This window comes from Nannospalax galili, unplaced genomic scaffold (assembly GCF_000622305.1).
Source record: "Nannospalax galili isolate Female #2095 unplaced genomic scaffold, S.galili_v1.0 scaffold443, whole genome shotgun sequence".
In the NCBI taxonomy this organism is placed as follows: domain Eukaryota; kingdom Metazoa; phylum Chordata; class Mammalia; order Rodentia; family Spalacidae; genus Nannospalax; species Nannospalax galili.
In genome coordinates, this window is record NW_008352479.1 from 3,664,946 (window position 1) to 3,680,006 (window position 15,061).

A 15,061-nucleotide genomic window follows, 5' to 3' on the forward strand; every position below is an offset into this window, starting at 1 on the left:
AGGACCAGGGAAGCAGAGAGAGGGGAGGGGGGCACTGGGTCCAGAGGCTGTACTCCTGGGGCCCAAGGAAGGCACCAAGCCGGTCCAGGTGAAAAGGGTCAGGAAGCAGCACTGGCTCCCCAGGTGTCTGGGGCCCCAAGAGTAGGAATGGCACAGGGCCCAAGCTTGGAGTAGAGAACAGCGGGGGAGAAGGAAGGGTGAGGTCGGCTGGGGGAGTCAAGGCGCGGAGGGCTGCGTGGTAGATTTACCCCAAGAGAGGCCTGAGGGCTGGAGAGCGGGCCAGGAGAATTAGCCAGTGGTGCAGGTCCGGGAAGCAGGGAGAGGTGAGGGTGGGGCCAGGTCCCGCAGAAACAGTGCTCCTGGAGCCCAAGGAAGGCCCCAAGCTGGCCTGGGCAAAAAGGATCAGGAAGCAGCACCGGTTCCCCAGGTGTCTGGAGACCCAAGACCAGGAATGGCGCAGGGCCCAAACCAGGAGCAGAGAACAGCGGGGGAGATGGAAGGGCGAATGAGGCCGGGGGAGTCAAGGCATGGAGGGCTCTGCGATGGACCCACCCCGAGAGCAAATATCTATACTCTTTAATATAACAATGTTATTTCTATGAATTTACCCCCAAAAGAAAATTAAAATGTATATAAAAGTTCATTTCAGCTTCATTTTTGAAATTTGTGATCTTTGAACAAAGTATGAATATGAAAGTTCATTACAGGTCTTGTTTATTGACTTATGAATTTATACAAAGAAACAACAAAAAAGAAACGACCCAATACCCTAACATTCACCAGGAGAGTGACTAAAGAATGGTACAACAGAACCATTCACTACAGGAATCCAACTATATTGCTAATAATTATATTTAGTTATTAATAAGGAGGTCATTTCCTAACTTACCTTAAGAAAAATGTATGATTCCATATAAATGTGCATAATAAAACAGCAATATCAGAATGATATGAGCTGTCACCTTTCACAGGATTTCCCACATACAGTCTACAGATTATGTGAATTAACTCTTTAATTCTCACACAGACCCTTTGAAGGAGCAATGTCAAAACTCCCTGGGTCAGTGAGATGGCTGGGCAGGTAAAGACACTTGCCACCAAGCCTGACGGCCTGAATTCAATGATCAGAACCCACATGGCAGAGAGAACCAACTCCCACAAGATATCCTCTGATCTCCACATATGCACCATATCATGCACTCCCTCCCACCACATAAGTAAATAAATGTAATTTTAAAATGCTTCCATTTTACCAAAGAGTACAGGCAAAAGACCCTGGCATGGTGGTTGATACACATCTGTAATCCCCACCCTCAGGTGACTGAGGCAGTGGTATTTTAAGTTCAAGGCCAATCTAGGCTATAAAGCAAGACTGTCACACAAAAGGAAAAGAGAAACAGAACAGAGTACAAGTAAAAGAGGTTGAACAGCTTATCCAATCTGTCTCAAGAACAACAGGCTTTCCAGCAGGCTGACTCCAGGGCCATGCCTGTAGCAGTGCATTTTCCAGGAACCATGTGTGTATGTAAGAATGTTCCAGGCTATTTTTGTGTTTATGTGTGCCATGTTCCAGGACCCACGTGTGGATATAAGCATGTTTCAGGACCTGCATGTGTATATGAGCACATTCCAGGAACCATGTATGTACATAAGCATGTTCCAAGACTCACATGTGTATGTGAGAATGTTTCAGGACCTGTGTATGCACATAAGGATGTTCCAGGACCCGTGTGTATGTGTGTGTGTGTGTGTGTGTGTGTGTGTGTGTGTATACATGTTCCAGGACCCACATGTGTATGTGACCCTGCATGTTTCAGGACCTTTGTATGTACATGAGAATGTTCCAGGACCCGTGTGTGTGTGTGTGTGTGTGTGTGTGTGTGTGTGTATGTGTGTATGTTCCAGGACCCACATATGTGTGGGAGCATGCATGTTCCATGACCCATGTGTGTACATGAGCATGTTCTAGGCTACACTTGTATATTTTCCAAGACCCAAATGTGAAAATGTGATGTTCCAGGCTACCTGTGTATACACTACATGTTTCAGGATCCATGTGTATACATGTGCATGTTCCAGGCTATCTATATGTCTGCCAATGAATAGGTAATAGGATTTAGGGTGATTTGTATCTTCTTTACATTTTTGTTTGAATTTCAAGGAGCTGGTATTTTTTATAATCAGAGGGGAAAGGGTGGTTCCGTATTTCCTAAATAGCATAAAAGTCCTACATTCTCACCAGTATATGTAAATCATGTTTTACTGAAAGCCAAACGTTATTTTAAAACTACATAGTAGAAGAGAATTTGTCTTACTTGCCACAGTGAAAACATGCCAGTCTTGCATAAAAGCTTACTAGCTTTGTACACTATCCTAAGTAAAGGTCAGCCATCAGTGAGAGGCCTTCTGCTGACAGCGCGTGACACAGAAGGACTAGGCACTTCATCTCACCTCCTTAGAGCATCTGTGCAGAAGCCTGGCTGCCTGGAGCCCACCAAAGCCAGACAGAGGGAGATGCTGCCACAGAGGCAATCCACCATGTTATTCTCTCCCCGTATCACATCCATTGGCCAGTCACACCACCAGTGTGGAAGGGGTAGATGGCATTGAAAATGACTCTTTTACCTTTTGTGAACTTAGAAGTCAATAAAGTTAAAGTCCACATCCAGAATCACTGTCAGAAATAACAAGGTCTTGCTACAACCTGCATGCCTCAGCTCACAAGAAATCTTAGGTCTGGGCTAGAGATACAGCTGAGCGGGTATGAGTACTTACTGCAAAAGCATGAGGACCTAAGTTCAAATCCCTATAACCCATGTAAAAAGCCAGGCGTGAGCATGTACATCTGCAATTCTGGTGCTGTGGGGGTAGAGCCAGACCACTGGTGCTTGCTGTCTACCAGCCTAGCTCTGGGTTCAGTCTAAGACCTTTCTCAAAGGAATAAAGCAGAGAAAGACAGAGCAAGATCCCTGATAGCCTTCTCTGGCCCCCACATGTATGCATACAGCCGTGCACACCTGTACATACACGTGCACATACACCACACATATCAGATCCAATACAGGTGCGAGAATTGCCTAGGTTCTGTTGTGATCAATGCAAGCCATGTGAGGAAGGGAAAGGGAAGGCAGCCTGCTGAGCCTGGCCCCAGCACACGATGCTCACAGTCCTGTGAGGACCAACCGCTCTTCTGCACCCCTGTGCTGCAATGGTGTTGTCCTTTGAGCTATAGCATACCTGGAGAACTGGTTACCTATAGAGCAGATCCCCTCTTCCATCTCTCCTCCAAGGCTCTACTTTGAAGTTTGGCTCAAAGGGAGAGTTGAAGACAATAAAAGTTTTCTACCACTGAAGAAAAGAAACATCTTGGAATAATGGCATTGTCTTCAACTGTAGAAAGACGTCCATTTGGAAGAGCTGAGTCCACATGACTGAAGGAGCTAGAACAGGAGTACTAGACTAACCAAGGCTAAGATGAAATATTCAGTCAGTATGATGCAATCTGGACTGTACACCTTGGACATAGGAATTTTAAGGTTGAATAAACTACTCATGCCACTCCCAAATTTGAAGATTAATCAAGTTTTCAACATTTTATTTTGTCAAATAAAAACAATCTTCATCAGGCATGGTAGAGCATGCCTTTAATCCCAGCTGAGATGCTGAGGCAGGAGGACTGGGACTTTAGAGCCAGCCTGAGCTAAATAGCAAAATATTTTTTTAAAAAGAAAGATGCAGAACAAAGGGAACAATGACAAAGGGCAAAACTGATTTTACTATGATTTTTTACTACGTGACAGACTTTCACCCTGTGGGAACTGGCAGTGGAATGCTGGCCTGCTCCGCTCAGTGGCAGCCACAACGACATGAGTGTGGGGAATGTGGTGAAAAACTGTAAGAGGAAGAAGCAATGTGGCAGCCTTGGCCTAAACTGATTCTGAAACCCCATTTCACCAAGGTTTGCCCTACCTTTACCACCCACACAGCACAGAAAGGGGGAACCAAAATACCAGACAGGGGACCTGAGGTTTGAGTGTGTTGGTACAATGGAAAACTGCAAGAATTCAGCAGCCTACCTCTAGGGCACTGGGGAGTCAGATGACTGCCCCTTCCACAGCTGGTCTCCCCCTTAGTCAGGATCACATGCCAGGGTGACAGACAACCAAGTGTGACCAGAAGGCAGGGCAACCCCGTTCCTCAGAGCCCTGGGCAATATCAAGAAAGCTGCCTTGAGTTATGTTATGTTTTATCATTTGTTGAACTGAATGAAGCAGAGAGACCTGTGGAGGAATGAGATCCAAATGGTTTTCACATCAGTTACTGCATCCTTGGCCCACAAGAGGGAAAATCTTAACCATGGTGGTTAAGATGCAGAAAAAAAACACTGTGGGTTTAGCTATGGGGGAAGGGGATTTAGAAGAAGGTGGAGGGCTGAATCTGGGGATTATGAGCTTCCAGAGTTTAGATTTTAAAAATCGACGGAATTATCACAAATGCAAAGGTTAAGAAGAAAACAGCCCACAAGGGTGTCTTTTAAGAGCCACGTTATTAAGCCAGAACCGGTGGTGCATGGCCGTGCACATCTGTGATCCCAGCTGACTCAGGAGGTTAAAGTAGGAGGATGGCAAGTTTGAGGCAGGCCAGCCAGAGGACTACAGACAATTCCAGAACAGCCTGGGCTACAGAGTGAGACCCTGTCTCAATTAAACACAGACATGAATGTGCCCCCCACATCACCTTATCTGAGACTAAAGAAGAAATGGGAGCCAAATTATTAAAAAAAAAAAAAAAACTCAGTGCAAAGCAGACAAATAAACAAAGGCCAACTCTGACCAAGCTGGAGGTGAGAGGGACTGCCTACAAGGAAAGGATGCAGGTTTAAGGGCCAGGGCTGGAAAAGGGCCAGGATACCAGCAGAGAACTGGGGATGCAGGTCAGGACTAGAGGCATCCTCCAAAACACAGATAGGCAGGCCAAGTGTTGGATCCTACCTCAGACCTAGGACCAAGGTCTGCCCTGAGGAGGGTAGAGTGAAGGTGGAAGGTCAGCTGGGGCCCTGCCCTTTCTAGCTACAGCTTCTCACTGTTATCCAGCTATTTCCTCCAAATTGAAACATTTCCCTGCAGGAGGCAAAGATTCAAGAGACTCAGGAGGTAAACAAATGTCACATGTCTGGGAAGGTGGAGACTGAAGGACTGTGCAACACCCCTCCCCAGCTTTACAGAAGCAGTAAGAACTGCTAGGAGAGATTTCTCAGACCTGTTGAGCTGCTTGCAAGTCATACAGTGAGCTTCAGGCCTGCAGCTTCCATGAGTAGTCACCTGTGGTGGGTGGGCTCCTCAGCGATACAGCTGTTTTTGAGTGGTCCCTGCTTCTGTAAGAAACCGCTGACCCATGCACCTGTCAGTAGCCCAGTAAAATCTCATTGGTTCACCAAGTTGAACCTCAGTGTTGGTCTGTCATGGATTCCTTTTTGGGAGTGATTTGATGTACATGTCTGTCTGTCTGTCTGTCTGTCTGTCTGTCGTGTCTCCACAAAAAAAGGTCTGTCATACAACACTCGCTAACCAGCTTCATAGGTAGCTGATGATACCCACACTCGGAAGGAACATGGTGGGAACGTTAACCCTCAGACTCTCTGGGAGACACAAGACAGGTGAGAGCCATATGGGAACATGACACAGAGCCAAGCTGGGCCTGACTGCAGGGACCAAGGCAGCCTCTGCCCCACCCAGGCTCCCTCCTCACCACCGGCTCCCAGAGAAGCAAAACTCAAACATTTCCTCTCTCATGCCCTCTGTCTACTCAGGACTGGCTGCAAGAAAGTCAGATGCACACTGTGGTTTTTCCCAGACATGGGAGACAGGTCACCCCAGATTGAGCAGGCTCCTTGGAAACAGATTTTCATTTTAAAAATGGGACAAGTTGGTCACCCTAACAAAGACATTACTCTTTCCTCCTAAATATTCCAAGACAGGAATTGGCACCTGGCACTCTACTTTTGAGAAATCCCTGCTGTCAATTCTCATCCTAATTAAGAGCCTAAGAAGCTTGGGTTACTTGGATCAGTCCTTGTCTTCTATAACAAGCTGATGACTTGGAAATGATACATGAACGTCATCAAAGCTACCCTGCTGGGGCTGGGGAAATGTTCAGTCAGTAAAGTGCTGGCCATACAAGCATGAGGGCCTTCGTTCAATCCCCAGAACCCACATTAAAACCCCTGTACTTGTAATCCCAGTATTGTGGAGGTGGAGGCAGGAAGATCCCTGGGGTCTCCCTGGCAAGCCAGCCTAGCCTAACTGGCAAGTTCTGGGCCAATGAAAGGCCCTATCTCAAAACAAGGTAGAGAGCAACTTCAGAAAGACAGCTGAAGTTGACCTCTGGTCTACTACACGCACAGCACACAAACACATACACACAAGACAAGGTACCCTTGCTGGGTGTGGTGGTGCACACCTTTGATTCCAGCACTTGGGAGGCAGAGGTAGGTGGATCTCTGTGAGATTGAGGCCATCCTGATCTACATAGCATGTTCCAGGCCAGCTGTGGCTGCAGGGAGACCCTGTCTTTAAAAAACAAAATCAGCACACAAAAACAAGTACCCTGTTGGTAATTTATTCAACCAGTAACTTGCCTACGTAGGAAAGAAAGATAGGGTTCCTCAGATGAATCTTGGAAGGTGTTGGCTCTATGGCACTGCTCTGTGCCTTGCCACCCCATTTAGGAGGGTGTCTTCATTAGCAGCCTAACCACATGTGACAACTAAATCCAAAGGCAGATCCTACACTGAATCAAAAACGTGCAGGAGACTGGTGAGATTTGACTAAAGTCTGTGGGTATTAACAGAACTGTATCACTCTTGGTTTCCTGTTTTCAGTCATTGCACATGGGAACTCTCATATTTGCAACTCTTCTATAAACCCAAAAATATTTCAAAAAAAGAAAATAAAATATCTCTTCCTGGGGCTGGAGAAATGGCTTAGCAGTTAGGAGCATGCATTGGTCTTCCAAAGGACTCACAACAGGAGGCTCACAAACACCTATAACTCCAGCTCCAAAGGCTCTGAGACCTTCTTCTGGACTCCATGAGCACCTGCACTCACATGTGCACATACCTACACACAGACACACACATTATTAAAAATAAAATAAATCCTGTTGGGCGTGGTGGCACATGCCTTTAGTCCCAACACTAGAGAGGCAGAGGGAGTCAGGGCTCTGTGATATCAAGGCCAGCTGGGGCTATAGGGAGACTTGTCTCCAAAAACAGTAAAATAAAATAAATCTTTACAAAATATATATCCCTTCACCACAAGTCTCTCGTTTTCCTCTTTCTAACATATACATACACAAATTCCTATGCACTAAAAATAATAGCTTTGGATTCACATAGAATACTCAACATTCTGAGCTGACGACTTCTAAAAACAGAGGCCTTACATTTTTTATAAAAGCAAAAAATTACAAAAAATGTATGCCGACACTGGTGAGGAACAGACTTAAGGTAGCATAGACAACATCTAAACACTTGACAAATGTATCTACTTAGATCAGCCCTAATGCTTTAAATCCAACCATGTACTAACAAATCTCTAATATTTAATAGAAAAATTAATAGCAGGTTTTCAGTGTGAACTTTCAATGGTTAAAGGATGATGGCTCAGAGGGTAAAGTGCTCACCACATAGATGTGAAGACCTAAGTTTAGATCCCCAGAACTAGAGTAAACCAGACAAGGGTAGAGATCTTCTGTAATCCCAGTGCCTCTATGGTGAGATGGGAGGCAGAGACCAAAGAATCCTCCAAAGTTTGAGGGACACTTACCCTTGTGTCTGCAGCACAGTAAACAACAAAAAGAGAGCCCTGTCAAACAAGGCAGAAGGCCAGGATCCACACCTGTGGCTGTTCTGTCTTCCACAGGCCTGAGTAGCATCCTTGTGCCCAAAGGCACACAGGAAGATGCATATATACACATGTGCACACACACAAAAATAAAAAGTGAAGTCACAGCCTTTTAGTTTGTGAGCACTCTCGGCTGTTCACACAAGGTTGACAGCCCAGTGAACAAGTTCTCACAATTTATCCTACCTAAATGATAAATGGCTTAATTTAAAATCATTTAAAGTTAAGACAGGATGAGCCCTTAGAAACATCTTAGACCTCTAACGGCAAATAGAAAGTAGGCATCTCAGAGCACAGTGGACTTCAAATTTCTAAAGCCCACAGGATTAGATGTACACTCCCCAGGATCTAGGGGAATATGATACATCTGTTGTTTGGAGTGTGAACAAACTTGAAGTGTACTTTGCTAAGTCTAGGACCTCTAGGCATGACCCCAGCTGGTGTGGTGGAGGCTACAACAGGAGCAGGGCCCAGTGCATCCATTCCCCCGTGTTCCTGCTGCACCTATCATTTAAAGTGCAAATGGGCCCCACTCAGAAGCCTGGAACTATTCACGGCCCAGTGAGTGGCCTCCGCCTGGGCCGCCAGGGAGGCGTGACTCGGAGCCAGCCCGCACCCTGGGGGCCCAGGCGTCAATCAACGCCTGCTCTGCATCCTCCCCTGGTGACAGAACCGGCCCCGCATCCTCCTCAATCAGAGGAAGCCCGCACCCCCGACCCCCCCAGACGTCAATCAGAGCCCGCCCCGCCCCTTCCCAGGCGTGTCTCCCACACCTAGCCCGCCTGCATTCCCCGCCCGCCAGGCGCTGGCCTCCATTCTGGCTCCGCTGGCCGGCGAGGCCTGTGCCGGTCCCAGGGGAGGGTCCCGGGAGGGCGGTGTGACGCGGGGCGGAGCCTCCCACGGGCTGGGGGTGGGGGGGACATCTGGGCTCAGCCAGCTGCTCCCTCTCCACTCACCGGGCCGCAGCTTAGGGCGTCCTCGAGTCTGGGCCAGAGCCTGGAGAACCGAGCCCGGGGCCGGCGGGATGCGGGGCCGGGGCGTGGCGCTCGTGGTCAGCCGGGAGGCGTCAACGCCCCGGGGACGCGGCCTTCGGACTGTCACTCGGATTGGATGGGACGGGCCGCGGCGGAGAGGTGGGGCTTTCCGGCCGTCACTCGGGTAGGATGGGGCGGAGCCTCGGTGAAGGGGCGGGGCCCTCTGGCTGTCACTCCGTTCAGATTGGGCGGGACCGCAACGGAGAGACTGGGTTGCCGAGCAGTCAGTGGGGTGAGGTAACCTAGACTGCAGAGACGGGCGGAGCCTTCCGGGCTGTCGTTCCGGTCGGGTGGGACGGGGTCTCACCGGCTGTTTAGGCTGGTGGGGTGGGTGGGGGGGCTCGGGGCTGGCTCTCGGATCTGAGACCCGGAAGCTCCAGGAAAACTGCAGAATCCAGTCTCATTTCGTGGTTGACTTTTGAGAAGCACGGGTGGGATTCCTTCCTGGAACCTCACCCTGCAGTGGTCCCCTGGGTCCCGGCCACCTCCCTCCAGGATGAGCACTCCCAGGCCTGCGCCTCCGTCCCAGGTTCCCTCTTCCCACCAGGCTCCGCCCACGGCTGCGGGGTTGGCTTCTTCAAGGCTCTGGTTGGACGCCGCAGGCTCGCTCCCAGCCTCCCAGCAGTGGGGACACTTGACTAAACTGTGTGTGTAATTATTACGTCCTTAAGTTCTCTCCCCCTTTGAAAACCAGGGCAAATTGTCCATGAACTTCGCTACATTTAGAATTTATTAATGATTCATTAGACTTGTTTTTTAATTGCACTCTTCTCTCATCCCCTGAACTTTCGGTCATATTCATCTTTTGATATTTTGATTTAAATGATTTGAAAAAATAAAGTTTGAATGGAAATGTTCTCAAAAAATCCCTTTTTGCTTGGACAATCTTTATACTGGAGAGCCTTGTGCATGGTAGACAAGGACTCTACACTTGAGACCATCTTAGTTTCATCTCACCATTAACAAAACTGTCTGTTAAGACAGCGCACAAACTTTGTAGCCTCCATTACCCAGAATGCTGAAGCTGGAGGATCACTTGAGCCAAGAAGCTGGAGACCAGCCTGAGCCACATAGTAGAACCCATCTCCATTAAAAAGAAAAACAGCACAAAAAAAGCCAACACAGGAGGTGGGGCTGAGTTAATGGCATGGACCCTTGTTAGTTCCCTTTTGCTCCTTAACAAATCACTACCCAAAATTCACCTTCACCTCTTTCAAGACTTCATGTTTTCTGGCTCCCAAGATCTCCCTCTCCCAGCTGCTGCCTCTGGAAGGACAAGTGTTCCCTCACTGTTGCAGGTGTCTGTGCGGTTGTTCTAAGAGCAGCTTCATGACTAGCCTGGAGGAAGGCAAGGGGAAGGAAAACCGTTGGGAAGCCTGCTTGACTTTCTCTAGCTTACAGCAGCCTTTTTTCCTTTCACTATGGCTGGATACTAAGGCTGCGCAGATTTTTTTCTGACAATGTCTGGTTGTTAGTTCCCATTTCACTCTGCCCTCAGATCAAAACCAGCAGGCAGTGGAGAAGGAAAAAAGGAGGAATCTCATCACTTCATGTTGGTCTCTCTTCAGATTTGCGTTCCCTGCCAAGCCACCTGTCATTTACTTGTATGTCCCTCATGTCCCTGCTTTTGTATTTTGCCTAGAGGTTTTAGCAATAATGAGTGAGATGTAGACTGCAGTGGGCATACTCTTATTTTGGTTAGAAATGGTACTTAATCGATCTGACTTATTAAAGAATGAATGTCTTCAGGGCTGGCGGGGGATGGCTCAGGGGGTCACAAGCTTTCCCATTCAAGCCTGAGGATCCCAGTTCAGATCCCCCTACATGAAAAGCGGGTAGTGGCAGCACTGCCTGTAGTCTCAGCACTAGGGAAGCAGAGACAGGAGAATTCTGGGGTTCGCTGGCTGGTCAGTCTAGCCAAATCAGTGAATTCTAGGTTCAGCTAGAGATCCTGTTTCAAAAAAATAAGGTGAAGAGTAAGGGGGGAAGACACTCAAGATTGACCTCCTGCCTCCACGTACATAGCCCCCCCATTCAAGTACACAAACATATGACCATGTGCATTAACACAAAAATATATAAAAATTTTAAATGTTTTAAGTTTTCTCTTATTTTAAGAGAGCATTTTCTCATGTAAAGATATTTGTATTTTGTTTTCTGCCTATGTCTCATTTGTATTTTGTTTTCTGCCTATGTCTCATGCCCAATTTTCTACTTAATATAGAAATTCTTAAATAATAGTAAAAAGTCCTTTTTCCTAGATGGAAATGTCATCTTTTCTTCAGCTGCTATCTTTTGCCCTTCCTATGTGGTTTGTGCCTTTTTGTTTCTTGGGCATGCAGATGCATTCCAGTTCTAATTAGTCATTCTTTCCACAGTGCTTTCACCTCCTCCTCCTGTTACATCTTACTTAGAATGGCCTTTACCACGCACAGAGTACTGTGAAAATCCTTGCATGGTTTCTTTTTTATACCTTGTTATGATTTGGACATGAAGTGTCCACCACAAGGCTCATGTGTTAAAGGCCTGGTCCCCAGTGCAGCAGTGTTCAGAGGTGGCTTTAGGGAAGTGATTGTGTCATGGGGTCTCTGATGTAATACATGAATTAATCTAATGATGGGTTCATAAAGTGATGGCTTTATAGGAGAAGATACTTTATTAGGAGGTGGAGACTAGTTGGAGGAAGTAGGTCATTGGGGCAGTCCTTGAAAAAATCTACCTTGCCCCTGGCCAGTTCCTGTCCTCCCTTCTCTCTTTCTCCCTCCCTCTCCTTCTTCTTCTCTCTTACAGGTTAGTATAGAGGTGGTGAACTGTCTTGGCTTCCACCATCTGAATCTAAACACTAGGCTAGGCGTAGTGCAGGCTTCTCTGGCTGATACACCTACCAATGTTAGCTTGGTGTGCTTGTGGTCAGCACTGCCCACTTCCCTTCTCTGCACACTGCCCTCTAGTCAAGACTTGGCTTGTTTGCCCTCTCTTCCAAGCTCTTTGATGTGGATTATCCACCAGCCTTATCTGAGATCAGTAACTATAAGCGTGCCTGTCTCTGCCAGGCTGCCCACTGGGAGCCATTCCCCTCTGTGCCATATACCTTGTGTTTCACATTCCTTGTCTTACTTAGCAAGGTGAGGTTTGCTTTTCGGTTTCTCAGTGCTCTTTCTCCTTCTGCAAGGTTTCTAAGAGAAATGAGGGAAAGTATCTGATACCTGCTTTTATTTCAAACTACAGTTTCCAGCTGAGTTTCTATGAATTGGGATTCTACTATGAGCAAAAGCTCAACCAGGAGTTCCAGCTATTAAAAGTTTTCCTACTTGGCATACACATAGTAATACCTTTTCCTCTAAGATTTACTTTAAAATAAAGACTTACTAGAAAACCTGTAGGTCCCCTTCATCATGGAAACTGTGATTCCACATGATTTCCAACTTATCTCAATCTTTGTAGAGAACCCATGAGTTCCTTTTACAAAAGAACATGTATATTAAGGAAAGAAAGTTACAAAACTGAAACTGCTCCTTCAGAATATGACAGTTCATATCTGCATTTTGAATTAAACTGGCTTTGCTGCTTATATGCTTTCTGTCCACAGCCCCCGTCCTTCCTCTTTCCTGTGTCCCAAGAAGCTGGTTCATTCTATGAACTTCAGCAGTGGGCTTCCTTGTCCTCTGTCCCTTGATGGGTTCAGCTACTGGGGCATGGACAGGTGACTGAATTGAAGGAAGACCTTGGAGGTCAGAGCCTTTGTTGTTCAGCTCTCTGTGTGCTGAGTCACTGCAAGCTGGTGAGTTGACTCTGTCATCCATGGAAGGCCACAGCTGTGGTCAGGCAGTCTTCCAACACAGTTGAGTAACTCTCAGGCTCTTGGCTCTAGACCTAGCTTGGTAGTGACTCCCAGCTATTGCAACCATCCACTGTGGTTTCCCTAAGCTCTTCCCACACCTTTTGGAATGGTGTCTTGAAAGCTCTGCTCAAAAGAACCTATTCCTGTGTGCTGTTTCTTGCCAGGACTGGCCACATTTTGCTGTCCTAAATATTCCCCAGCATCTCCAAGCAGCTCTGCAATTTGTACAGATTTTCATGCTGTGCTGAACTCTTCCCAGCATGACTTAGACTTGAAGGGAGGAATTAGCCATTGGAGTTTTCATGTTTGGAACATCTTGGGAAGGCATCTATGGCATCAAGAAAATTGCTTGAAAAGTGAAAATTGTGTTGGAGAGATGTCTGTGATTAAAAGTACTTGCTGCTCTTACAGAGCACTGGAGTTTGATTCCCAGCACCCATGCCAGGCAGTTCACAACCAGCCATAACTCTAGTTCCAGGGACTCTAATACCCTCTTCTGGCACATTTAAATACACAAACAAATATACACATAAATTTGAAGAGATAAAAATTTTTAAAGTGAAAATTTAGGGCTAGAGATACAGCTCAGTCAGTAAAGTGCTTGTGTTCCAAGCATGATGACCTGAGTTCCATCATAACTCACATTTAAAAAGCTGGACCTGGTGGTGTGAGTTTGTAACCCCAGCACTGAGGAAGCAGAGACAGGCAGATCTGGAGCTCACTGGCCAGCCAGTATGGCCTGTGGAGCAGGTCAGAGAGACTCTTGCTTCAAACAAACACAATGGATGGCATCTGAGGAACAACACCCAGGGTTGTCTGGCTTTACACACACACACAAATGAAAATTTAGATTCTAGAAAGTGATGGATAAAAGGTCTATGTAAATAGCAAAGGCAGTAGGGAATTGATATTCTGATTCTACAAATTTACATTTAAAATATAACTTCTCACAGTCACCTTTAAATCAATTATAGTCAGATATTTTACATGATGTTTAAAATGTGTTAACAGATCAAATGGAAAAAAGTTGAAAAGAACTTCTGCCAGCAGCATGAAAAGAAAGTGAGTTTTAAATTTTGGTTAAGATGATTTTAATGTTTTCCATGTTGATGTCTAGGAATGAAAAACAGACACCTTACTTTCATATGTTAAAAGAGCTATCTCTGGGACTACAGAGATGACTCAGCAGTTAAGAGCACTGGCTGCCTCTGCAGAGGATGGGAGTTTGGTTCCCAGCACCCACTTGACAGCTAACAACCACCTGTAACTTTAGTTCCACGGAATCTGATGCCCTTTTCTGGTCTCCGTGGGCATTGCATACATGGGTATGCTTAAAATACACTAAATACATTCAGGCAAAACACTCATACACATAAAACAAAATAAACCAAAAAATCTTTTTTAAAAGATCTCTCTTATCTATCTGGAAAGAGGTAATGTAAATTCTTTCCATCCTCCCTATAGGACTGTGCCACACAAACCCCTATTTGTTGGGGTGGATGAAGTATCACATGGATATTTAATATACAGCAAAAGGTGCTATTTTATTTCTGCTGTGATTTTACTGAAGACCTATAACATCTGAGTAAGGGCCATTTATCTTCAAATAACCAAGGACACAATTTGGTTCACAGTTAAACCTTTTCAATTTCTTGTCTTAGTGGGGAACAGGCTAAATGGCTCATGGGTCTTTCCCATTCTTCTTTGTGTCTAATACATTCCTGGAATGAAGTCACTGAAGTAATAGAATTCCTCTGTGAAACTGTTCGCCTGAAGAGAAATGCCCATTGTCAATGTTAGGTTTTGATTAAGATGGGTAACTAGTTATCAGAGTCAGTATCATTAGTGCCAAGAACTACAAACAGTTTGAAATTTTACCCACTTGTGAGCTAAGTAAGTTAACCTGTCTCAGCTTCATGGATGCTGCCAGAAGCTATGTGTGAGCTTTCCAGGTCAAAGACAAAGGACTCACTTTGTTGGTGGTGGCATGGGCTTTGTGATTGTGTTGGTTCCTGGGTAACATAGAAGAGCCCAGGTGGCTTTGACATCCAATATATCAGTGATGACAGGGCAGAGGCACAGCTCCACACTGTCTTCTGCTGGCAGCATGAAGACTTCCCTTATTCTTTTAGGGACCTCAAAGAAGACCAGGAGTTAATTATTAAGAGACATTTTTAACAGAGACATGCTCTGGAAGAATAAATCATAAGCAAGTGTGGGTGTTGGCTCCTCAAGGAGAGTCACAGTGAGGCGTTTTAGCATCTACATATATAACCATTTTG

General features: G+C 46.1%; 2 protein-coding genes across 4 annotated transcripts in view; one reads left to right on the plus strand and one right to left on the minus strand.

Annotated features, from left to right (window-relative positions):
* The window catches only part of Ano10 (anoctamin 10), a 160,127-nt gene extending 151,124 nt beyond the window's left edge, over positions 1 to 9,003 (minus strand). Inside the window, exons 1-2 of one of the 3 annotated variants that reach the window (XM_029554265.1) lie at positions 8,861 to 8,940; positions 4,077 to 4,280 (exon numbers count right to left, since the gene is read on the minus strand). The gene's annotated coding sequence lies outside the window, so the exon portion shown is untranslated. Of the gene's footprint in view, positions 1 to 4,076; positions 4,281 to 8,860 lie in introns of all 3 variants that reach the window. The other 2 variants (XM_008849484.3, XM_029554266.1) reach the window with 2 other exon arrangements.
* On the plus strand, positions 8,909 to 9,724 carry LOC115067045 (kinesin-like protein KIFC1). Its single transcript, XM_029554267.1, has 2 exons — positions 8,909 to 9,062; positions 9,434 to 9,724. The coding sequence occupies exons 1-2, from the start codon at positions 8,929 to 8,931 to the stop codon at positions 9,591 to 9,593; spliced, it is 294 nt and encodes a 97-aa protein (XP_029410127.1). The 5' UTR covers positions 8,909 to 8,928; the 3' UTR covers positions 9,594 to 9,724.
* The last annotated feature ends 5,337 nt before the right edge of the window (positions 9,725 to 15,061 follow it).

Bases quoted from the DNA above. Each gene is read 5' to 3' on its own strand.
- LOC115067045 (XM_029554267.1), top strand. From the start codon at position 8,929: ATGCGGGGCCGGGGCGTGGCGCTCGTGGTCAGCCGGGAGGCGTCAACG. The intron at 9,063-9,433 runs GTAGGATGGGGC...ACCTCCCTCCAG, and splicing joins GCTTTCCGGCCGTCACTCGG to GATGAGCACTCCCAGGCCTG.